Source organism: Perca flavescens, chromosome 8 (genome assembly GCF_004354835.1).
Source record: "Perca flavescens isolate YP-PL-M2 chromosome 8, PFLA_1.0, whole genome shotgun sequence".
NCBI lineage: Eukaryota > Metazoa > Chordata > Actinopteri > Perciformes > Percidae > Perca > Perca flavescens.
Window position 1 is genome coordinate 21288832 of NC_041338.1, and position 27845 is coordinate 21316676.

General features: G+C 40.8%; 1 protein-coding gene across 1 annotated transcript; it reads left to right on the top strand.

Moving 5' to 3' along the window:
• Positions 1-7252: 7252 nt before the first annotated feature.
• On the top strand, positions 7253-24388 carry LOC114560062 (mucin-2-like). The gene is made up of 27 exons (XM_028585217.1): positions 7253-7512; positions 7602-7716; positions 7981-8071; positions 8152-8496; positions 8610-8735; positions 13370-13487; positions 13567-13705; positions 13821-13925; positions 14052-14121; positions 14232-14369; positions 14462-14626; positions 14710-14804; positions 14933-15059; positions 15154-15409; positions 16152-16177; positions 16313-16413; positions 16521-16672; positions 16779-16917; positions 17001-17108; positions 17202-17381; positions 17466-17705; positions 17799-17955; positions 18167-18295; positions 18496-18646; positions 20560-20603; positions 20728-21521; positions 24047-24388. The coding sequence occupies exons 1-27, from the start codon at positions 7253-7255 to the stop codon at positions 24386-24388; spliced, it is 4713 nt and encodes a 1570-aa protein (XP_028441018.1).
• Positions 24389-27845: the final 3457 nt, after the last annotated feature.

Consider the following 27845-nt stretch of genomic DNA (forward strand, 5'->3'; position numbering starts at 1 on the left):
TGTACCTGGTACCAGAGCACCCTAGGCCAAGGTCAATGATCGATTTCATAATTGTTTCATCTGATCTGAGGCCGTATGTTTTGGACACTCGGGTGAAGAGAGGGGCAGAGCTGTCAACCGATCACCATCTGGTGGTGAGTTGGGTCAGGGGTGGGGGAAGACTCTGGACAGACCTGGTAAGCCCAAACGTGTAGTGCGGGTAAATTGGGAACGTCTGGAGGAGGCCCCTGTCCGACAGACTTTCAACTCACACCTCCGCGGGAGCTTTTCGTGCATCCCTGTGGAGGCTGGGGGCATTGAACCCGAGTGGACAATGTTCAAAGTTTCCATTGCTGAAGCTGCGGCGAGGAGCTGTGGTCTTAGGATCTTAGGTGCCTCAAGGGGCGGTAACCCACGAACACCGTGGTGGACACCAGTGGTCAGGGAAGCCGTCCGATTGAAGAAGGAGTCCTTCCGGGATATGTTATCTCGGAGGACTCGGAGGCAGTTGCAGGGCACCGGAAGGGTTCGAAGGGCTGCAGCCTCTGCCGTGAAAGAGGCAAAGCAGCGGGTGTGGGAGAAGTTTGGAGAAGACATGGAGAAGGACTTTCGGTCGGCACCAAAGTGTTTCTGGAAAACTGTTCGCCACCTCAGGAGGGGGAAGGGGAACCATCCAAGCTGTGTACAGTAAGGATGGGACACTGTTGACCTCCACTGAGGAGGTAATAGGGGCGGTGGAGGGAGCACTTTGAGGAACTCCTGAATCCGACTAATACGCCCTCTATGTTAGAGGCAGAGCTGGAGGATAACGGGGATTGTCGTGATTTCCCAGGCGGAAGTCACTGATGTAGTCAAACAACTACACAGTGGCAAAGCCCCGGGATTGATGAGATCCGTCCAGAAATGCTCAAGGCTCTGGGTGTGGAGGGGTTGTCCTGGTTGACACGCCTCTTCAACATTGCGTGGAAGTCTGGGACGGTGCCAAAGGAGTGGCAGACTGGGGTGGTGGTTCCTCTTTTTAAAAAGGGGGGACCAGAGGGTGTGTGCCAATTATAGGGGTATCACACTTCTCAGCCTCCCTGGTAAAGTCTACTCCAAGGTGCTGGAAAGGAGGGTTCGGCCGATAGTCGAACCTCGGGTTGAGGAGGAACAATGCGGATTCCGTCCTGGTCGTGGAACAACGGACCAGCTCTTCACTCTCGCAAGGATCCTGGAGGGAGCCTGGGAGTATGCCCAACCGGGTCTACATGTGTTTTGTGGATTTGGAGAAGGCGTATGACCGGGTCCCCGGGAGATACTGTGGGAGGTGCTGCGGGAGTATGGGGTGAGGGGGTTCTACCAGGGCCATCCAATCTCTGTATGACCAAAGTGAGAGCTGTGTCCGGGTTCTCGGTAGTAAGTCGGACTCGTTTCAGGTGAGGGTTGGCCTCCGCCAGGGCTGCGCTTTGTCACCAATCCTGTTTGTAATATTTATGGACAGGATATCGAGGCGTGGTCGGGGTGGGGAGGGGTTGCAGTTTGGTGGGCTGGGGATCTCATCGCTGCTCTTTGCAGATGATGTGGTCCTGATGGCATCATCGGCCTGCGACCTTCAGCACTCACTGGATCGGTTCGCAACCGAGTGTCAAGCGGTTGGGATGAGGATCAGCACCTCTAAATCGGAGGCCATGGTTCTCAGCAGGAAACCGATGGAATGCCTTCTCCAGGTAGGGAATGAGTCCTTACCCCAAGTGAAGGAGTTCAAGTACCTTGGGGTTTTGTTCGCGAGTGAGGGACAATGGAGCGGGAGATTGGTCGGAGAATCGGGCGCAGCGGGTGCGGTATTGCATTCAATCTATCGCACCGCCAGACGAAAAGAGAGCTGAGCCAGAAGGCAAAGCTCTCGATCTACCGGGCCAGTTTTCGCCCTACCCTCACCTATGGTCATGAAGGCTGGGTCATGACCGAAAGAACGAGATCCAGGGTACAAGCGGCGAAATGGGTTTCCTCAGGAGGGTGGCTGGCGCCTCCCTTAGAGATAGGGTGAGAAGCTCAGTCATCCGTGAGGAGCTCGGAGAGCCGCTGCTCCCCTGCGTCCGAAAGGAGCCAGTTGAGGTGGTTCGGGCATCTGGTAAGGATGCCCCCTGGGCGCCTCCCTAGGGAGGTGTTCCAGGCACGTCCAGCTGGGAGGAGGCCTCGGGGAAGACCCAGGACTAGGTGGAGGGATTATATCTCCAACCTGGCCTGGGAACGCCTCGGGATCCCCCAGTCGGAGCTGGTTAATGTTGCTCGGGAAAGGGAAGTTTGGGGTCCCCTGCTGGAGCTGCTCCCCCCGCGACCCGACACCGGATAAGCGGACGAAGATGGAAGATGGATGGATGGCACTATTAACCTCCGCCATCTTTGTCAGACTTTTTTTGTAACTCCCGCCTCCAAACACAAACACACGGAGCTGAATGGTTCTCGAGTGGTCCTCATTTGAATAAAGTTAAATTTTCATCAACTTTATTTCGCTCCCCTCGGCGATTTGCTCTCATCTCGCTCAATCAGGGCGAATTTCATCTCCATTCAACCTCAATAAGAGTAAAGCGAAATTTCGCTGTGTGGAAACCTACCGTAACAGTGGTAAGGCAAATGTCAGCAAATATCCAGAGGTGTGAGCTCCAAGGTCTGAGGTGCATTACGATAGAAAATATCCCATTAGAGGTGTTCCAAGTAATGTCTCGCATTTTTCAGGCTACAACTTTTTTTTTGTCACATACAGCAAACATCTTACTATCCGCCAACTGCCTGTCCCCTGAACACACTGTAAAAACACGTCTCTTAAATAACCCAGGCTCCACAAACAACAACAACAACAACAACAACAAACTGTGGCAATCACGAAACATTAACAGTCTTCAAGCCAATAACTGGCAAAAAGGATTTGTGGGTGAAGGGAAGATGAGGGGACAAGATGACGAGGAGGGAGGGACGAGCTAGCTTCCATATTGGTTGACAATACTTTAAACATCAACAAGAAGTGACATCACCCAACATCACTTAGAGCACCTTGTTTTGCTGATAACATTTAATTTGGCTGAGATATGATATGATATGTGTGTGGTAGCTAGCTAGGAAAATGTTTTTGGTCGTCAAATACTTTAACATAGTAAAATTCTTTGGATAACTTTTGGTCAGGTCTATCTGGAGATGGTATCTACAAGGTTTCGTGCAGATCGGTCTCACGGCCTAGGACAAGTTCGAAAAAGTTGGTTTTGCGCATTGCGCGATTTGCGAAAAAACTTTTAAGCAGAAATGGGCGTGGCTTATATCAGGTAATTCAGCTTGATGCAAGGAACACGTGTATGTAATAATTTCTAATGTGCGATGTGTAATGTGAGAGTTAAAGACAAAAAAACATTGTAGCGCCACCTAGTGGTCCACATGTGTAATTTTTGGTAGTTGTGGTCCATGGCCCATTGTACATCTGCCCTGTAAGTTTAAAGTTGTTCACATTAGTGTAAGTGGTAAATTTAGACATGGGTCCCATAGGCCACGCCCACTTTGATCCCTCAGTACCCCACTCTAGGGTTGGCCTCAGTATTGGTCCTAGATGGTACCCATCGAATTTTGTATAAATTGAATGAGCCGTTCATGAGATATAAACATTTTGTATTTGTAGCACCCCCTAGTGACCAATTTTCAAAAAACGCGTGGGGGAGCTCCAGAGGGCCATGGCAAAGAAGAATCTAAAGTTTGCCGTTGATAGCTTTCATTTTGGCCGAGTTATGGCAAAGTTGGTGTTTTCATAGTTAGCTACACAAATTAGTTTGTGCGTTATATGCGCAACTTTTATCGTATAAAAATTCCTTTTATAACTTTTTCTCAGGTCAATCTGGAAATGCTACAGTCCAAGTTTCGTGCAGATCGAAATTGCGATTTTTCACGCATAAAAGTCTAGGTGGAAATGGGCGTGGCCTATATCACATGATTCAGTTGGATCCAGGGAACACGTAGATGTATGGTTTTTGAATGTCGGATGTACGGTGTAGGAGTTATAGGGCCAAACACCTTTTTTTTTCTGCTATAGCGCACCTAGTGGTGGAAGTGGGTCAATTTTTGCACCTGAGGTCCTTGCGGAGTTTTGGACTCTCAACTGTGTCAAAGCAAGCTTTTCTGTTTACTCTGCATCATAGCATGACTTTCTGTTTGCATGACAGTATGCAAAGAAAACCAAAAACAAAGTCTACTTTGACGTGCTTTGTGGGAAGGTTTTGTTGACAAAACTAATCATATTAGTTCTGACATGCTGCACCTTGTAGTACTTATAGCAAACAAGTAATTAAGTAATAACTATTTGAACGTGCTTGCAAGAAATATTCATTATTTTTGTTATTTATCTATAAAAAAGGTGATATTCTCTGAGTTTCTTTTTTTTAATATGAATAAAAAGCAAGATCTTTTGGGCCACATCCATCTAAAAGCCTGTTGTAGCGCACAGTTTAAAATTTGGCCCATATCTTCCTTTAATAAAATGCCATTATGCCAATAAGGATACATCATAATTCCAGGCTCAATAATGGTTTGGACAGATGGTTTGGTTTCAACTAGAGGTGTTCAGTGCACGTAGGAATGGATTTTTAACACTAAGCTGACTACACTGAATCAGCATTGTTACTGAATATATCAGTAACTCTTAGCAGTGACACACAGTATGCTACCTCCTGGTTCAAAGTTTAATAAAAGAAACTATAGAAACAATCATAATCTGATAATTGTTGCAAATAGGTGGCTGCTGAACTATTAACTTTGTAAACAGAACTTGTACAATCTTTAGTTTGTGCTGAACTGAAGCCAGACTGAATCAGCACCAAATGTCACTCATTATAAACAGTGATGTGTTTGCTTACTGATATTTTGTACATTGAAAGAACCGCATTGAATGCATTACCACAGGTCCTGCAACTGTTTAGCTACACTAAGAAATGCTGTGTATATGCAGCGTTTGAGCCTGGATTGTCTGGTCAGAGGGTAAACTGGGCAGAAGATTATGTCTGCCAGCGCAACAGGTCAGATGCCTTTGAATGTGCTCAGAAAATATTTACATGACTCAGAGAGAGCCAGTACAGAATATTACACAGATTGCAACACACTCCTCACTTTCTAAACAAAATTAATCATATTTTCCCTCTGTGTGAAGTGTAAAAAATAAGTAGGAACTTAGTATCATTGTATCTGGTAATGTGCCTTGATATCCAGGTACTGGAAAAATATTGCCATGGAGCGTAGTTCAATTTTTCGCAAAATAGTAAAGATAGTGACGGGGTTGACTCGGTGGGTAGAGCAGGTGCACATGTACTGAGAGGTTTATACCTTGACGCAGAGGTCCAGGGTTTCCTGCATGTCTTCTCCTTTCTCACCTAGCTCTCTTGTCAAATTAAAGGTGGAAAAGCCCAAACAGTAAATATAGAACCAAGCTTGTTTCTCCTAAATATAGTTCCTCTGTATACAAATCTGTATATATTGTAATGTATATGTATGTTAATCTATGCATGTATGTTAAGTAATATATAAAGTATATTCTTTATATTCTTTTATTTGGCAATATCTGTGCTGTCTGGTTCTTCTTCTTTGTGTATAAGTTATTATGGTCTCAATTGCTAAGTCCAGGTCCTCTGGTACAGTAAGTTTGCAGGTGATGGTTTTGAAAATGAATTTATGTTTTGCTTTTAGGGCTTCCAGAACAAGGCTTTGATGTCTGCCGTTGATTGACAGGTGTGATTGATAATTATTTGGCAGCACGGTTCAGTTTTTGCTGCGTCTGCATCTAAGTGTCGATTTAAGAGCTTCACCTTTCTTTACCTTCTTTTAGGTAAGTAGTTGCAAGTATTGCTGCAAAAATGAATCGATGAATCCATTAGTTGTCAACTATTAAAGTAGTCTTAAGGGCTGTCAGGTTTGATAATGTATTTATCAATTTATCAAATAAAAAAATGCAGCGTTTTTTTTTCAATTCTTCCACCCATTATTCCCTTGTTTGTTCCCATCCAACTTGTGGCAGTTAGGCTTTGGCTGTTATTGTTGTTTTCATATTACTGATAATTGTTGATAATATAATTGTAATAATATCTGTTCTTAATAATTGTTTTCACAGCGTTGTGTCTTCACCTTTTACAGCTCCACAATTATACCACTGTTAGTAACAAAGCATTTTCTTTTGTGGGACTGAGGTATATATATTTTATGGCAACAAAACTAATAAAACAAAGAAAGTGTTTATATCAAATAAATGCTGGCAAAAAAATGATATTGCTTTCACCCACCCACACCTCAGTAAGTGTAGTTTCAGTTTTCTATTCTAAAAGCACAACAGAAGCATCAGATTCTGGAAAATGATACACTGTCAGTACCCAACCCACAGCCTAAAATGCTATGGATCAGTGAGAGAAGTACACAATTCTTGTTTAAGTATACGAAAATATTAATCTTCCCCTCTCAAGAAACAGGACATGAATAAAAAGTATACCATAATGATTTATGAAGAATACAGTGCCGTGTATCACCAATTGAAACTATGTGACATATGACAGTTGTTAAAAGTTTGTTCTTACTTATAGGATGTATATTCATTTTTACCAGAGATCAACATCATGACTGATAGGATGTTTTGTGATACAGACATAAATATGAGTGTTATCATAAGAAACCTCATCATGGGTGTGAGCTTAATGGGTGTGAAAACCGCAAAGGCTGACACCCAAAATGTCTCTTTTACCCCACCCTAACTGCAAATAACCAGTGAACTATATTACATGACAATTGGTAGTGTGGGATCAGTTGGCTCAACCATCCCTGTCAGGACAGGGACTACTCAAGGATCATGAGAACAGCCAGGATGCTACTTGAATGGGTGATTCCATGGATCACTTTCTACCTTCCACTATCTGCAGCCAGCACTGGTATGTACACTCACTGGCACACAAAGAGAGCTGGATCTATCAAATCCGACCTTATTGTCTGGTGCTATCTATTGAGTATGAAGGACCCTATCCTGGGAATAAAATTTGATAAATTCTACCTAAAGTGTTGGATGAATGGTGTTGTTTTTTCATGCACATACTTGATAATACAAATATAAAGTCTGCTTATATATGACATTATTGATATGTTTTTCTTTTTTCAGTTACAGTTCAGATGGTGACCAAAATGCCAGTAATTACAGGTAAAAAAAATTCAAAAATAAAATGTACCAAACCAAAAATCATGTAGAATTCAAATGTAATTAATGTTTTTTTCTCTCCACAAACTAGAAATGAGACTCGCTCACAACAACCAGCTCTGCAGTACATGGGGTAACTATCATTTCAGGACTTTTGATAGTGATTTCTTCCAGCTTCCCTCCACTTGCAACTACCTCCTTGCATCCCAGTGTAAGGGAAGCTATGGCAGTTTCAATATTCAGTTAAAACGGCAGGAGATGAATGGGGTCACCACCATTGAGAAGGTCACCATGAAACTGGAGGGGGCCATTGTGGAATTAGCCAACACTTCCATCAAAGTCAATGATAAACTGTGAGTCTGTTTTGATAATGGGACTTTTCATTACCAGCTGATGTACTGGTTGCAGTGATGGTTGATGTTGTTTTTTTGCCCCCCTCTAGTGTCACTATCCCATTCAGCCAGGTTGGCATTTCAATTGAAAGAACTATCTCCTATGTCAAAATCGAGGCAAAGCTGGGTTTGGTCGTCATGTGGAATGAAAAAGACGCCCTCTGGGTATGTGTATTCATTATGTGCTGTCCATAAATACTATCTGATATTGATTTGTATTATTATTTTGATAACTTACAGATAAACAAAGACACTGAGCTCTGAAAATATATACTGTACACTATATTTAGTTTTACTAAATAGATTAGAGAATTTAGATAACATAAAGATTAATCCATGTTAAATCAAAGGTAAGCAATTGCATAACGTTAACTGTAGTTAAGAGATTTCTTCATTTCTGCACATCATTCATTTTCACCTGGTTTTAAGGTTGAGCTGGATGCAAAATTCAAGAATCAGACATGTGGCCTGTGTGGTGACTTCAACGGAATACAGGTTTATGATGAGTTCATCAAAGCAGGTAAATAATAATGAAGCTAAAAACAATCTGCACAAAATCAGTCTTCACATTTGCTAAAACCATTTTACCTCTGGAAACAGGGAAGTCTGTTACTCTTGAATATGGGGAGGCCTGGAAGGTCAATGGTCCAACTGAAGAGTGTGAAGAAATCTCCTCACCAGCCACACAGACCTGTGCAAGTGAAGTAAGTGAAAATGGATTTGCTGACCCACACAAAGACTTCTGTACGAACTTGCTGTCAGGACCTGCATTGCTCAGCTGTCAAAACCTGGTTGCTACGGACTCCTTCATCGGAGCCTGTGTGAAGGACCTGTGCCGCTGTAAAAACAATACTTCATGTTTGTGTTCAACCATATCGGAGTACTCTCGTCAGTGTGCTCATGCAGGCGGGAAACCTCAGCAATGGCAAACAGCACAACTGTGTGGTAAGAACTACAATCAAAACATGTCTATGTTTGAGTGTACGCTTTGATTTTATTTTACTGTATTTATGTCAGAATCACTGTTTCTAAGTTGTACTTTTTTGTGTGTTAAATAGCAAAAACATGCCCTTTCAACATGGAGCATAAGGAATGCAGTAGTCCTTGTACTGATACCTGCAGCAACCAAAAGAGAAGCCATGTGTGCGAGGATCACTGCGTAGATGGATGCTTCTGTCCAAATGGTAAGTTTCCTGATTTGAAAACCAGCACAGATGAGGTTTGTAGTCAAGCAGATGTCAAAGGGTTTATTTCAGTCACACATTTGATTAATTCATGCTCTCCAATTACTTCATTTGTGCTCTTGACTTAAGACTTGTGGTAACAACAGAAGTTATAGATTTACTGGCCCAACACAGTCTCACTCCCTACTCGTCAAATGTATGACGCATGGTCAAGGACCCTGGCGTCAAGTTTCAACGAAATAGGGGTACCCTTGACGTTATTTTTCGACGAGGGGGGTCCGTCAGATAGACATTCATGTTATTCCCACCGTCGGATATCGACGAAAGAAAAAACACGCCCCGCCCTTAACTCGAAATCTGTGACAGTTATTGGTATTTTTAGCCCAATAACCGCTGTTTTAATCAACATTATTCACGAGATATTATCATGGTTTATATGTATTTCTTTTTATGTTATTATTTCGGTATATTTCGGCCAGGGAAGCTGGATTGCTTTTTTTGTTGATTTATATTTTTTAAACTATAATGCTACATCTATCAACATTTATTTAGATGTTATCATGGTATTCATTTCTTTACTTTAATAATATTATTTCGGTCTTATTACCGGTGAAATATTACAGTATAGGCTAATACAGAACATTACGATATGATCCGAGCAGGAAGCATTCAAAGCCGATAGGCCTATCCCCCAATGCAATGCGGCCATTCATTTCAAAGATTCGGGCAGCGATCAGCTGGTCTTTAACGCCAGGATCGCTTCAATATACATATATACAGTCAGTGATTGTGTCACCAGCAACAACACGTTGCTCAGTTTTATTCCAGTAAGTTATGAACCATAATAACGTTTAAACGAATCCGCGAAAAACTCCGGAAGTGACGTAGTACGTCCCGCTCGGCGGATACGAAGATAAAAATATATAGGCCTAACATTCGTAATATTAATGTTTTTTTCTAATGTTGTATTTGAGGAGTTAAACAATAAAGATAGTTATAATATTAAAATACAGTTTCATGTATTTGTCTACGTTTAAACGAATCCGCGGAAGTGACGTGGAAATTCCACAACTCGTCTGTGAAAGAATGTTCCACGTTGTACGTGAGAATTTACACAATAAAATACTAATAATGAAAAAAATTGTGTTTTATATTTAGCACTTTTATTTGCCTTATATATACTATATAAAAAACCTACAGTTGAGTGTTTAGAAATACAGCCTAATGGCTTGTTTGACTAATTTGCATTTGTTTTGAATTGTACTGTTGTGAAAAACAATATACAAAGAGAAGCATTTTTTATTTTATTTTCCATACATAGTTATTTAAAAACGCAATTTTCTAATTTTGCAGTTGATGAATATTAATAGCAAAGACTAAAGGGGAAAAACATAAGTATATTTATGTGTGGGACTTAGTTTGATTTAAAATCACACTGCATTATTAGGTGTTTTAAATAAATTACTTTTTTTTTGAATATCAATTTATGGTAGGCCTAACATATTCATTATTATATTCAGAAGATGATCCTCATATCAATCACCGTGGTTACAGCTTGTAGCCATCCTAACCTTTGTAGCCTTTACTGAGACTACCTTTTCAAAATTAAGAAGGGACTAGTTTTAAGAAGCATTTTCAGGAAATTAAAAGGATAAGCAGATTGTTACAGAGGTTTTTGTTCACTGAGTAAGATGTATATAGCTTTGTTTGGGTATGTATACATATACAACATTTGTATGGCATTTTTGGCACACTTCTACCTCAGCCCTACTGCACAAAGACAAAACTCACACATCTCATTCAACCATTTCAAGCTGAGAAAAGGGTCATGACATGGGTCAGAGCAGTGGTTCCCAACCTTTTTTCCTTGGTGCCCCCCCCCCTACTCATGTCTAAGAAAAGCTGACCCCCCCCCACACACACACACACACACACACACACACACCTTTGAAACTGAAGTTGAGGTAACTCTCGAGATAGAGCTGGGTCAGAGGATATCAGAGGTCATAAATGATGAACCAATCCATCGGCTCTGCTCCTATAGGCCCAATGGTGTTCATATGGACAACATGCACCTTTGGCTGGAAGGCCCGTGTTGAAAGTGTGTGTTATCATTTAGAGCAGACATCCATGGTGAATCAGATGGTTTATGTTATACAAGGCTGCATTACAGAGAATTTTATTATGACTCTCATGAAGGTTGTGTAGAGGAATAGAAACCAGTCTCTCCAGGCAAGCACACAGAATATGGTCTGCTCTATCTTTATTCTCCATGCCAAGTATGAGCTCTTATCCTCTGGCAGAAGATATGGGTAAACTTAACATTTCTAAACCATAAAAACGTTGATGATGATATAGGCCTAATTTGGACCTACCTCAATTAAAACTTTAAATAATGTTGCTTGAGATTGAGGGTGTGCAATAGCTTCATGATAAGCATGGTTGTGTTGCTCTTGTCACTGTTTGTGAAAGATGAGCAATAGATTGTTGCTGTGTGATGTGCTTCAGTCTAGCCTATATCACTTTGTTCATGTTGTTTTTTATTTTAAGTATGTCAGCTGTATGATAAAACAATATGTCAAGTGTTATTTGTGAAGCATTTGAACTCAAGGCAAATATCCCTCTGGGGACAATAAAGTATAGGCTATCTCCTGCTAAGTGGTCTCCATGATGTGTAGAAATTAAAACGTTGTCGTAGGACTATAGCAAACACATCGTTGGAAAGGTCTCAACCTGGAGAGTAACATATGTCAGTCTGAAGAGGATACATTACTCCTGCTTTGAAATATTGACCTCTGAACCTTGAACCCAGTACATGTATGAAGGCCTGTCATTTAGCAACAGAAGGTTCTACACACATAAAAACAGCTGTTATAGAAAGCTCTGGACCTCATCTGTCATGTAGATATGGTCACCAAAGTTTATCCACTGTAAGCACTGTCAAATATGGTAATAAGCTATATTCACTTATTTAACGATTTGATTTTTAAAATCTGATGACACCAGTGTGTTCTCCATCCCAAAAAACCCCAGGGTGTATCCAAAATTATACACTGCCAACTTCTACTTATGAGAAATATACCAATATACTTTAAAACTACAACTCCCATAAGAAACGCCACAGAAGCTGTTACAAAGCTTGAGCACTTGTAGTTTTTCCGGGGTGGGTGGGGGGGACTCGTTCGGCTCCTCTTTCTGCTGTCTGCCGTGAAATGGCTTGATTCCACTTCAGATTGAGGCCGCCCGCCGGCCGGCCGAGCACACAATATATGAGACAAATACATGAAACTGTATTTTATTATTATAACTATCTTTATTGTTTAACTCCTCAAATACAACGTTAGAAAAAAACATCAATATTACGAATATTGTATATTTTTATCTTCGTATCCGCTGAGCGGGACGTACTACGTCACTTCCGGAGTTTTCCGCGGATTTGTTTAAACGTTATTATGGTTCATAACTTACTGGAACAAAACTGAGAAACGTGTTGTTGCTGGTGACACAATCACTGACTGTATATATGTATATTGAAGCGATCCTGGCGTTAAAGACCAGCTGATCGCTGCCCGATTCTTTGAAATGAATGGCCGCATTGCATTGGGGGATAGGCCTATCGGCTTTGAATGCTTCCTGCTCGGATCATATCGTAATGTTCTATATTACAGCATATACTGTAATATTTCACCGGTAATAAGACCGAAATAATATTATTAAAGTAAAGAAATGAATACAATGATAACATCTAAATAAATGTTGATAGATGTAGCATTATAGTTTAAAAAATATAAATCAACAAAAAAGCAACCCAGCTTACCTGGCCGAAATATACCGAAATAATAACATAAAAAGAAATACATATAAACCATGATACTATCTCGTGAATATTGTTGATTAAAACAGCGGTTATTGGGCTAAAAATACCAATAACTGTCACAGATTTCGAGTTAAGGGGCGGGGGCGTGTTTTTTTCTTTCGTCGATATCCGACGGTGAGGGAATAACATGAATGTCTATCTGACGGACCCCCCTCGTCGAAAAATAACGTCAAGGGTACCCCTATTTCGTTGAAACTTGACGCCAGGGTCCTTGACCATGCGTCATACATTTGACGAGTAGGGAGTGAGACTGTGTTGACTGGCCGGCTAGCACCTGTGTTTTATTATGTATAGGCCTACAAATACTTAATCAATTGTGTCATGTTAATAAAGTAAGGTTATAACATTCATTACATTTGTCATTGTCCTCTCAACACTATTCTAGTTGAAATGCTACATTGGATGTAGCTTTGGCTGTGATCAGTTAGGTGCACGTATATAATTGTGTAGCCTAATGTATTGCAATTTAATGGTAAATGTTGTCAGGCATTGACAATAAAATCTAAATGAGGTGCTTGGATTTAATGCAGCTTGGTTTTGATTTTGGATGGATATGTGGAGATATGTGTAGATACTGAAGATTGTGTCTAGTAAGAAATGTTGTTATCTTTGACATCTCTTTAACATATGTTAAAATTATAAAAATATATTATGTATGTTCTTCTAATTAATTCACACAAATTATTAATGGGGTTTGCATGTTAATAGCAGTTTACTTTACAGACCAGACTAATCATGTCATTGTTTTTCTCCCAAGGGACTGTCTTTGACGACATTACACAAAGTGGGTGTGTTGCTGTTGACTCGTGCTCCTGCTTACACCATGGCAAGCCGTACAAGCCAGGGGAATCATACTCAAGGGCATGTCGAAACTGGTAATAACTCCCTATTTTCAATATAATGTTAATAAAAGCAATGATCTGTCTAGCTGAACTGACTGAACTCCGTTGACAGCACCTGTACCCAGGGTCAGTGGCGTTGCAAAGATATGGACTGTCCTGGTGTCTGCTCTGTGCTGGGTGGCTCCCACATCTCCACCTATGATGGTAAAACTTATACTTTCCATGGAGACTGCTCTTATGTTCTCTCCAAGGTAAGGCATTCAAACTTTAATTAATTAATGATTTTATTCACAGACAAAATTACAATACTTGTAACTAAGCAAATAGTTTGTATTTTACATGCATTTTTAATCTTCTTGACTTTAGGAAACAAATGGGACTTTCAGTGTCCTTGGTGACCTGGCCACATGTAAAAGATCAGATAAATCAACTTGCCTGACTGCAGTCACCCTACTACTGCCTAAATACATGGTACAATTACAATATATTATGGTTCTCTCCTAATAAAGTTAAAAAGTTATTTATATGATTTTCTCCATTTGATATCTGTTTGAAAAGTTTAGATTTTTAGCATATTGTCATTTTTTCCTACTGCAGATGATTGTAGTAGAAGCCAGCGGACATGTTTCGTATAACAAACTGATCACTCAACTGCCTCTGTTCATGGGTGAGTGGTTGTTGTTGTTTTTCATTCTACAATTAAATCATAATTTCTTTAGTTTGCTGAAATTAAAACTGTCTCTTTATTTACTGTGAAAATGTTTTCCTCCCCCGCAGATGACATTATGATCTTCAAACCATCGACATTCTTTATTGTAATCCACACCAACTATGGGCTTGATCTCGAGATTCAGCTTTCACCCATTATGCAGATCTACATCAAAGCCAGTGTTTCCAATAAGGGACAACTCACGGGTGTGTGTTTACTTCTTTTGATTAAAGTGTAAAATATCCACCTTTTGCAGTGGGTATTTTATGAAGTATTAATTATCAATATCTTTATTCAGGTATTTGTGGAGATTTTAATGATGTGCAAGCTGATGACTTCAGAACCACAAATGGATTAACTGAGGGAACGGCTGGGACATTTGTCAACACATGGAAGACCAGGACAAGCTGCTCCGATGTGACAAACATACTTGGGGACCCCTGCCTTTTGAGCATAGACAATGGTAGGTCACAGACATCGTACTCCACATTTTAATATCAATCTTCACAATATTTTACCAATAAACATGTTTATCTGTTTTTGTAGAGAAATATGCAAAACATTGGTGCGCCTTGCTGTCGGACCCAAAAGGGATGTTTGCATTGTGCCATTCTGTAATAAATCCAAAACGCTATCAAGATGTAAGCAGTGACTTCTTTTTGAATGCATTCTAATGTACAGTATGTGTACATGTATTTGGGTTATTTCACTTATTTAACAATTTAACATTTCAACTATTCATTTAGCTTGTTGCTGCTTTTCTCCACAGTCTTGTATTTATGACACCTGTGCCTGTGATAACAGTGAGGAGTGCATGTGTGCTGCCATATATTCCTATGTCCATGCATGTGCTGCTGAAGGTGTCTTATTTAATGGATGGAGAAACACCATATGCGGTAAGTTAAATCCAAACTATTGAATGTGAAATAAATAAAGTCTGTGTTTGTTTATAATATTTAAACACCAATGACACCTGTTTCATTTCAAAAGAGAAATACACGACTGGCTGCCCTTCTACTTTTGTGTATGGCTACCAAATGACAAGCTGTGGTCGCACCTGCCGCTCTCTTAGTCAGTCAGACTTAACATGTGCGGTTGAATTTACTCCGCTTGATGGCTGCGGCTGTGCTGAAGGAACTTACCTGAATGAGGAGGGTGAGTGTGTGTCTGCCTCACAATGCTCCTGCCATGTGGGAGACACAGTGGTACGCCCCGGGCAGGTCATCAGCGTCCATGGACAAACCTGGTGAGGATTTCAATATTTCCAGTAAAATTAAAGCAGAACAATATTTTCTAATAGTTATTTTTGGTTATCTTATGCTTTTATTAGTCACCCGACAATAGCAAGAAGAGTGAGGGAGAGAAAATGACATGAGCAACAGTCTCCAGCAGGATGTGAACTGGGAATATTGTGGTTCATGGTCGATGCTTAACACCGGGGCCATCAAGGCTCACCTAGAGTATTTATTTTTAACTGAACGAAATTATCCTAGATTAATGGGTCCCAAGTGTGGGTCAACTTTTAAGTGGAATTTATTCGACACAGTGTTTTATTTTTATTTTTGAAGTGAGGTTTTCCAAAAGTAGTTTGCCTTGTACATCGTAGCAGTCTCTTGAGGGTCTCCACTGCTAATTGCAGAGATGGAAGCTAGCGTGCTCCACAATTTAACAGCTTAGCAGAGGTATGACAAAGTGCATTTGCACTTTGTTTAGTTTTATTTTCATTTTGAAGGACTGGAATGTCTGCATGGGTTTCCTCTCAAGGCTTTCGTTTAATCCCTTAATCCAAAAACAGTATTCAGTGAATTGGAATCACTCAACTACCCATGTGAATGTGGTCATCTGTGCGTATGTGGGATAGACCAGAGACCAGTCACGTGTACTGTACACTGCTTTTCGCTCAGTATGTGCTAAAATAATCATCAGTTCCCCTGCAAACAGCAAAAACTACTGAGAATTAAACTTGCGTGTCTCTCTATGCATTTCAGCTCCTGTCATAGTGGAGAACTAAGATGTACAGGAAGCCAAATAAGTGAATGTAGGTACAAAACACTTAGCTCAACATAGTATTCCTTATATAGCAAAAGACAGTATGAGCAACACAAAGCATACAGTGGTTTCCTTTTTAACACACTTTAATTGTCATCAGCATGCACCGAGCCAATGGTTTTTTTCAACTGCTCAAGCGCAAAGCCAGGTGACATGGGATCCGAGTGCCAAAAAAGCTGCCAGACCCTGGACACAGAATGTGTAAGATTGAGACACTGTTTCATGACTGTTGTTGAATATTCTACACATGTATACTAAAGCAAGAGGATGACATGTTAAATACACTGCTTTTTCACTGTATGCTGTAGGTCAGTACACAGTGTATGTCAGGCTGTGTATGTCCTGCTGGCCTGCTAGCTGATGGTAAAGGAGGCTGTATTACAGAGGAGAACTGTCCCTGCACATATAATGGAGAATACTATAATTCTGGACAGACTGTCACTGTGGACTGCAATACCTGGTGAGCAATTTAATTATTTCCACACCAAGGCAGTCATTTCACAGTTGTGTGTGTTTTTTTTTTATTGTTTACATATAACTTGCCATCACCTCTTTTTAAATCATAGCACTTGCAAAAGGAGAAAATGGGATTGTACACTTCGTGAGTGTGATGGAACCTGTACCATATATGGAGAAGGGCATTACATCACTTTTGATGATAAGAAATTCTCCTTTAATGGAGACTGTGGCTATGTCTTCGCTAAGGTATTGCACAGACTTTTATTTAGTCTTTGTGATTTGTCAAAAGTCAGTCTTGTAGTACTGACATGACAATCTATATCTTGCAGGATTACTGCGGAGACGATATGAATGGCACCTTTAGGGTCCTGACTGAGAGCATCCCATGTGGAACAACTGAAAGCATTTGCTCGACTGCTATCAAACTCTACTTAGGGGTACATAACACTATTATATGCACTTACAATTATTTTTAAAATGCTGAAAATAACATTGCAGTTTTACAAATGAGCATGTTTTGTTTCTTTCAGAACCATGAAATTGTTCTTTCAGAGGAAAATGTCAGAGTTATCAAACAAAGCAAAGGGGTCGACATACCATATCAAGTCCACACTATGGGCATATATCTTGTCATTGAGGCAAAGAATGGTCTTGTTCTCATTTGGAATAAGAAGACAACACTCATGATCCAACTCAAGTCCACATTCAAGGTGGGCGAGGAGATGTACAAGTGTTCAGATACATGTTGACAAGGTTGACATTTTATAAATTAACTAGATCTCATTATATCCCAGGGGAAAGTCTGTGGTCTATGTGGGAATTATGATGGAAACATCAAGAACGATTTTACCACCAGAAACAAAGAAGTTGTGGTTGAAGCCCTTGAGTTTGGAAACAGCTGGAAAGTGTCACCTACCTGCCCTAATGCAAACACACTAAAAAATCCCTGCATGCTGTACTCACACAGGCAGGCATGGGCATTAAAACACTGCAGCATTATTAACAGCAAAGTATTTGCTGGTTGCCACTCAAAGGTAAGTAAACAAAACCATCTCATTGTCTCTCAATGACTTTCTGTGTAATTAGCACTACTACTACTTACATTAACAATGGTTTCCTTCAAAAAGGTGGATCCAAAAAACTATTATGATGCCTGTGTGACAGACACATGTTCCTGCAACACAGGAGGAGATTGTGAGTGTTTCTGCTCAGCTGTAGCAGCCTACGCAGCAGCCTGTAATGAGGCCGGAGCTTGTGTGAAATGGAGAACTCCCACAATTTGTCGTGAGTGTGTTATTTGTTTTTTTTCTGTGAGGAGATAAACAGAAAAATACAGTGTATGATTGTGATCACCATCTGTCAACATCCCCTTTTGTCATTTAACTTATAGACTTTAAAAATAAAGTCTGACTTGTATTTTACTATCAAGATTTTATACATGATTAAGTGATCTGGTCTTGTATATTGTCAATATTCTTTTCTTTTGTGTTATTAGCTCTGTTCTGTGATTTTTACAACTCTGATGGAAAGTGTGAATGGCACTATGAGCCTTGTGGAAAAAAATGCATGAAGACATGCCGGAATCCCTCAGGAGTATGCTACAATCACATTCCAGCATTAGAAGGTACCAATGAAATTAAAGTAACAGTGTATGTATTTTAAAGGTTAGAATTGGAAAGTTGACCATTCATGATGTTTTCTAAGAAAGCCCATTGTGCTTACTGTTGTGTTATTGACTTTTCATTCACTTTTGCTACGCACATTTAGCTTTCTGTCTGTACCTGTGCTAGTTCTGTAATTTACTGTAACATTTAACTTTTTAAGGCTGCTATCCAAGTTGCCCATCTGAGCGCTCTTATTTGGAAGAAGATACCATGAAGTGTGTGTCACTGGAGGAATGTGGCTGCTATGATAATGAAGGGAAGCATTATGAAGAAGGTGTGGTCATGCCTCCAAGGGAAAATTGTCAAAACTGGTAGGTCACTTTCCATCTTATTAATGCTTCAGTTGGTGCAAGAGTTAATAATAACCTTTATATTGTTTTTACAAAAGCTGGCATAATGGAATAATTATACTAATATCATACAATCACGTGGTTTAGGTATATTATAAAGTGAAAACTATTTTATTCCCGAAAAACTATCCTATAAATAGATATATTTATATAGGTGCACAGATCAGTTAAGTGTGCCTTCCCCAGTGTGTCAGAGGTGTGCAGACTGCATTTTGGGTACATTTGTGGCTAGACACGCCTAGAGTTGTGTACTGACATTATCCCAAATGTGTCCAACAGTGTTCAAACCCAGAATAAACTCCAATTTTATTTAAGGTAAAGGTTTGTTACTTTCCATTGCCTGTCAATGGCATTGTAACCTTTAACCCCTTTAACTTCCAGGGAAACACAAGATGATACCTTAGAGAGTTATAGTGTATCATACAATGTGACACAATTATACTACTTCATTAATTGCTTGCCATTTTGCAACACAGTAATGCAGTGAACTTTATTTCCGCCTGAGTCACGTCAGCTGAAGACAACAACTCCCATGATCCTACTTCACGGTATCATCTAAATCCGTCTTTTGTTATTGTTTTGATTGACAGACCCCTAGCGGCAGAAGTTACATACTGTGCGTTTAACCTTCATATTGCAACCTAAACATCATCCTGGTAATGACACACAATGACCACAAATAAATTAGGATTTTCAAAATAACACTCTTTTGTTTCTGGGAAGACCACTATAAAGTTAACAGTTAACAATCTCCATCACATCATTTTGGTCATCACAGCCTCACATCTGCCTGTATTGTATATAAAATATAAAGCTACTGCTGGTACTTTGGTCTGACTCTTAAAACAATGATGGTGGAGACACCAGGGCCAGACTAGCAGGAACGGACTGTCCTGGCAGAGTTATTAGCAGAAAGGGAAGATTTAATTGGAACTGTGCCAATATCCAACATCCATGTTGATTCACACTCTAAACTGTACAGTAATTAAGTATAGGATAACTTTAATGTGTGCATTAGCACAAAGGTTTCTGTGGTTGTTTTGCAACAGTCTGGTGCTTGGTGCACAAAATGTAATTAGTAGATCTGCCAAGTGTTTTTTTTCCTTGACAGTGCACATCACTCCAGAGACTGCAGATAGAACAGATACCCACTGCCCTCAGATATATGTTAAGAGAGTCACTAGTGTGCAGTTATTGAAGGGCTGCCAGTATTGGCTACTAGCTATAATGGATAAAAGATGCTTGTAAGAATCACTTGTTATTTATATATCTCTTGCTGGCAAGATCACATGTCAGCTGGTTGAAGAATGTAGACTAAAAGACAACCAACACATGAATTAACAAGGTTTATATAAGTGTGCCTTTGTGAAATAAAGTGACCAAATTTGTGTCACTTCTATTGCACCTCCCCTCCAACTGGCTGCACAGCAAGTTACCAAGATACCAAACCAGCGCAGTCAAGTAGCCCTCCAGGTTAGAATGTGTTCCACTTGGGACAGGAGGGACATGTCCCTTCCACTGTTTAGTATCCAGTTTGAGTCCCCCCCCACTTTCAAATTTGTTTTATAGTCTCGTGATCAGCCCCTATGTTAAACAATAAAGAAAGTGAGACATCCTCTTTGTATATATACTGTAGTTTAGCACTAATTATTTTCTGGATTTGTTATCATCATAGTCCCTATATATTGAATATGCAGGAAATGGGATTCAAATAGAAAACATTGTTTTGTTGGAGGACTCCCAGTTACACCCTTGCCCCCAGGAAAATACAAGTTTGCTGGTGTGATGCTGTGTTCCACGACATGCCCAACACCAACATAGTACACTATACGTTCATGCATTGTTTAAACTTTTATTCTTTCATTTGCCTTTAGTTATTGTTCTTCAACAAAAGTTAAGTGCAGCTATGACGTCCAAGGTAAGCAGGCTATGACCATTTCTGTTATTAATCATTATATACAGATTAAATGAAAAAACAACAGTAAGAATCTATTGAAACAATAAAGATCTATATAATTCTTATATAATTATTCAATTTGCAGCTTGCACCTGTTTATATAAAGGAAAGATTTACAAGTATGGAGATACAGTCTATGACACAGGTGATGGAGATGGAAACTGTATCAGAGCTGTTTGTGGGGAAAATGGAAATATTACCAGAATCATGGAGACTTGCCCAACTACATCCACCCAGGCACCAACAACAACAACAGTCTTTGTTTTTACCACGCCAGTTTTTACCACAACAGTGACAGAAAAACCTACTACAACAATCGTCACAGAAAAACCTAACACAACAGCCACTGAAAAACCTACCACAACAACAATCACAGGAGAACCTACCACAACAAGAGCCACAGAAAAACCTCCCACAACAACCATCACAGGAGAACCTACCACAACAAAAGCCACAGAAAAACCTACCACAACAGCCACAGGAGAACCTCCCACAACAACCATCACAGGAGAACCTACCACAACAACAGCCACAGAACAACCTTCCACAACAACCATCACAGGAGAACCTACCACAACAACAGCCACAGAAAAACCTCCCACAACAACCATCACAGGAAAACCTACCACAACAAAAGCCACAGAAAAACCTACCACAACAGCCACAGGAGAACCTGCCACAACAATGGTCACAGAAAAACCTAACACAACAACAGCCACAGAACAACCTCCCACAACAACCATCACAGGAGAACCTACCACAACAACATCTGTCACAGAAAAACCTACCACAACAGCCACAGGAGAACCTAACACAACAACAGCCACAGAACAACCTCCCACAACAACATCTGTCACAGAAAAACCTACCACAACAACAGTCACTGAAAAACCTACCAAAACAACAGCCACAGAACAACCTACTACAAAAACAGTCACTGAAAAACCTACCACAACAACATCTGTCACAGAAAAAACTACCACAACAGCCACAGGAGAACCTACCACAACAACAGCTACAGAACAACCTCCCACAACAACAGCCACAGAACAACCTCCCACAACAACCATCACAGGAGAACCTACCACAACAACAGCCACAGAAAAACCTACCACAACAACAACCACCACAGGAGAACCTACCACAACAACAGTCACAGAACAACCTACCACAACATCTGTCACAGAAAAACCTACCACAACAGCCACAGGAGAACCTACCACAACAAAAGTCACAGAACAACCTCCCACAACAACAGCCACAGAAAGACGTACCACAACAACAACCATCACAGGAGAACCTCCCACAACAACAGTCACAGAAAAACCTACCACAACAACATCTGTCACAGAAAAACATACCACAACAGCCACAGAACAATCTCCCACAACAACCATCACAGGAGAACCTCCCACAACAACAGCCACAGGAGAACCTACCACAACAACAGTCACAGGAGAACCTACAACAACAATCGTCACAGAAAAACCTAACACAACAACAGCCACAGAACAACCTCCCACAACAACATCCGTCATAGGAAAACCTACCACAACAACAGTCACAGAAACACCTACCACAAGTACCACAGAAACACCTACCACAACAACATTCACAGAAACATCTAATCCAATACCGACTGATTGCAATTGTAAGTGGTCAGACTGGAAAAACAATCATTACCCTCATTTTGAAGATGATGGAGACTATGAACCCATTGAAGAAATTATTGATATAGATCTGAGTTTTTGCAGAAAAACTCTGGAAATAGAATGTAGAGCAACACAATACAAGGATATATCTTTGAAAGAACTTGATCAAAAAGTAACATGCAACTCAACAAATGGACTGATCTGTCATAACAAAGACCAAATACCTCCTATTTGTTATGACTATGAAATACGAGTGAAATGTTGCATGTGTAGCTCAACCACCACAGCAACGACAGAAACATCTACCAAAACCAAAGTCACAGGAGAATCTACCACAAAAGCCACAGAGAAACCTACCACAACAGCCACAGAAAAACCTACCACAACAACCCATGTAGTAATAACATATCCAGAGGTTACAACATCAATTTCAACAAGACAAAACGAAAAACATACCACAACAACAGCCACAGAACAACCTCCCTCAACAACCATCACAGCAGAACCTACAACAACAGTCACAGAAAAACTTACCACAACAACATCTGTCACAGAAAAACCTACCACAACAGCCACAGGAGAACCTACCACAACAATCATCACAGAAAAACCTAACACAACAACAGCCACAGAACAACCTCCCACAACAACATCTGTCACAGAAAAACCTACCACAACAACAGTCACTGAAAAACCTACCAAAACAACAGCCACAGAACAACCTACTACAAAAACAGTCACAGAAAAACCTACCACAACAACATCTGTCACAGAAAAAACTACCACAACAGCCACAGGAGAACCTACCACAGCAACAGCTACAGAACAACCTACCACAACAACAGCCACGGAAAAACCTCCCACAACAACAACCACCACAGGAGAACCTAACACAACAACAGTCACAGAACAACCTACCACAACATCTGTCACAGAAAAACCTACCACAACAGCCACAGGAGAACCTACCACAACAACAGCCACAGAACAACCTCCCATAACAACCACCACAGTAATTCCTACCACAACAATCATCACAGAAAAACCTACCACAACAACAACCATCACAGGAGAACCTACCACAACAACAGTCACAGAAAAACCTACCACAACAACATTTGTCACAGAAAAACATACCACAACAGCCACAGAACAATCTCCCACAACAACCATCACAGGAGAACCTCGCACACCAACAGCCACAGAAAAACCTACCACAACAACAGCCACAGAAAAACCTACCACAACAGCCACAGGAGAACCTACCACAACAACAGTCACAGGAGAACCTACCACAACAATTGTCACAGAAAAACCTAACACAACAACAGCCACAGAACAACCTCCCACAACAACATCCGTCATAGAAAAACCTACCACAACAACAGTCACAGAAACACCTACCACAAGTGCCACAGAAACACCTACCACAACAACATTCACAGAAACATCTAATCCAATACCGACTGATTGCAATTGTAAGTGGTCAGATTGGAAAAACAATCATTACCCTCATTTTGAAGATGATGGAGACTATGAACCCATTGAAGAAATTACTGATATAGATCTGAGTTTTTGCAGAAAAACTCTGGAAATAGAATGTAGAGCAACACAATACAAGGATATATCTTTGAAAGAACTTGATCAAAAAGTAACATGCAACTCAACAAATGGACTGATCTGTCATAACAAAGACCAAATACCTCCTATTTGTTATGACTATGAAATACGAGTGAAATGTTGCATGTGTAGCTCAACCACCACAGCAACGACAGAAACATCTACCAAAACAAAAGTCACAGGAGAATCTACCACAAAAGCCACAGAGAAACCTACCACAACAGCCACAGAAAAACCTACCACAACAACCCATGTAGTAGTAACATATCCAGAGGTTACAACATCAATATCAACAAGACAACACGAAAAACATACCACAACAACAGCCGCAGAACAACCTCCCTCAACAACCATCACAGCAGAACCTACAACAACAGTCACAGAAAAACTTACCACAACAACATCTGTCACAGAAAAACCTACCACAACAGCCACAGGAGAACCTACCACAACAATCATCACAGAAAAACCTAACACAACAACAGCCACAGAACAACCTCCCACAACAACATCTGTCACAGAAAAACCTACCACAACAACAGTCACTGAAAAACCTACCAAAACAACAGCCACAGAACAACCTACTACAAAAACAGTCACAGAAAAACCTACCACAACAACATCTGTCACAGAAAAAACTACCACAACAGCCACAGGAGAACCTACCACAACAACAGCTACAGAACAACCTACCACAACAACAGCCACGGAAAAACCTCCCACAACAACAACCACCACAGGAGAACCTAACACAACAACAGTCACAGAACAACCTACCACAACATCTGTCACAGAAAAACCTACCACAACAGCCACAGGAGAACCTACCACAACAACAGCCACAGAACAACCTCCCATAACAACCACCACAGTAATTCCTACCACAACAATCATCACAGAAAAACCTACCACAACAACAACCATCACAGGAGAACCTACCACAACAACAGTCACAGAAAAACCTACCACAACAACATTTGTCACAGAAAAACATACCACAACAGCCACAGAACAATCTCCCACAACAACCATCACAGGAGAACCTCGCACACCAACAGCCACAGAAAAACCTACCACAACAACAGCCACAGAAAAACCTACCACAACAGCCACAGGAGAACCTACCACAACAACAGTCACAGGAGAACCTACCACAACAATCGTCACAGAAAAACCTAACACAACAACAGCCACAGAACAACCTCCCACAACAACATCCGTCATAGAAAAACCTACCACAACAACAGTCACAGAAACACCTACCACAAGTGCCACAGAAACACCTACCACAACAACATTCACAGAAACATCTAATCCAATACCGACTGATTGCAATTGTAAGTGGTCAGATTGGAAAAACAATCATTACCCTCATTTTGAAGATGATGGAGACTATGAACCCATTGAAGAAATTACTGATATAGATCTGAGTTTTTGCAGAAAAACTCTGGAAATAGAATGTAGAGCAACACAATACAAGGATATATCTTTGAAAGAACTTGATCAAAAAGTAACATGCAACTCAACAAATGGACTGATCTGTCATAACAAAGACCAAATACCTCCTATTTGTTATGACTATGAAATACGAGTGAAATGTTGCATGTGTAGCTCAACCACCACAGCAACGACAGAAACATCTACCAAAACCAAAGTCACAGAAGAATCTACCACAAAAGCCACAGAGAAACCTACCACAACCGCCACAGAAAAACCTACCACAACAACCCATGTAGTAATAACATATCCAGAGGTTACAACATCAATTTCAACAAGACAAAACGAAAAACATACCACAACAACAGCCACAGAACAACCTCCCTCAACAACCATCACAGCAGAACCTACAACAACAGTCACAGAAAAACTTACCACAACAACATCTGTCACAGAAAAACCTACCACAACAGCCACAGGAGAACCTACCACAACAATCATCACAGAAAAACCTAACACAACAACAGCCACAGAACAACCTCCCACGACAACATCTGTCACAGAAAAACCTACCACAACAACAGTCACTGAAAAACCTACCAAAACAACAGCCACAGAACAACCTACTACAAAAACAGTCACAGAAAAACCTACCACAACAACATCTGTCACAGAAAAAACTACCACAACAGCCACAGGAGAACCTACCACAACAACAGCTACAGAACAACCTACCACAACAACAGCCACGGAAAAACCACCCACAACAACAACCACCACAGGAGAACCTAACACAACAACAGTCACAGAACAACCTACCACAACATCTGTCACAGAAAAACCTACCACAACAGCCACAGGAGAACCTACCACAACAACAGCTACAGAACAACCTACCACAACAACAGTCACAGAAAAACCTACCATAACAACATCTGTCACAGAAAAACCTACAACAGCCACAGGAGAACCTACCACAACAATCATCACAGAAAAACCTAACACAACAACAGCCACAGAACAACCTCCCACAACAACATCTCTCACAGAAAAACCTACCACAACAACAGTCACTGAAAAACCTACCAAAACAACAGCCACAGAACAACCTCCCACAACAACAGCCACAGAAAAACCTACCACAACAACAACCACCACAGGAGAACCTACCACAACAACAGTCACAGAACAACCTACCACAACATCTGTCACAGAAAAACCTACCACAACAGCCACAGGAGAAACTACCACAACAACAGTCACAGAACAACCTCCCACAACAACCACCACAGAAATTCCTACCACAGCAATCGTCACAGAAAAACCTAACACAACAACAGCCACAGAAAAACCTACCACAACAACAACAACCATCACAGTAGAACCTACCACAACAACAGTCACAGAAAAACCTACCACAACAACATCTGTCACAGAAAAACATACCACAACAGCCACAGAACAACTTCCCACAACAACATCTGTCACAGAAAAACCTACCACAACAACAGTCACTGAAAAACCTACCAAAACAACAGCCACAGAACAACCTACTACAAAAACAGTCACTGAAAAACCTACCACAACAACATCTGTCACAGAAAAAACTACCACAACAGCCACAGGAGAACCTACCACAACAACAGCTACAGAACAATCTCCCACAACAACAGCCACAGAACAACCTCCCACAACAACCATCACAGAAGAACCTACCACAACAACAGCCACAGAAAAACCTACCACAACAACAACCACCACAGGAGAACCTACCATAACAACAGTCACAGAACAACCTACCACAACATCTGTCACAGAAAAACCTACCAAAACAGCCACAGGAGAACCTACCACAACAACAGTCACAGAACAACCTCCCACAACAACAACCATCACAGGAGAACCTACCACAACAACAGTCACAGAAAAACCTACCACAACAACATCTGTCACAGAAAAACATACCACAACAGCCACAGAACAATCTCCCACAACAACCATCACAGGAGAACCTCCCACAACAACAGCCACAGAAAAACCTACCACAACATCCACAGGAGAACCTACCACAACAACAGTCACAGGAGAACCTCCCACAACAACAGCCACAGAACAACTTCCCACAACATCTGTCACAGAAAAACCTACCACAACAACAGTCACTGAAAGACCTACCAAAACAACAGCCACAGAACAACCTACTACAAAAACAGTCACTGAAAAAACTACCACAACAACATCTGTCACAGAAAAAACTACCACAACAGCCACAGGAGAACCTACCACAACAACAGCTACAGAACAATCTCCCACAACAACAGCCACAGAACAACCTACCACAACAACAACCACCACAGGAGAACCTACCATAACAACAGTCACAGAACAACCTACCACAACATCTGTCACAGAAAAACCTACCAAAACAGCCACAGGAGAACCTACCACAACAACAGTCACAGAACAACCTCCCACAACAACAACCATCACAGGA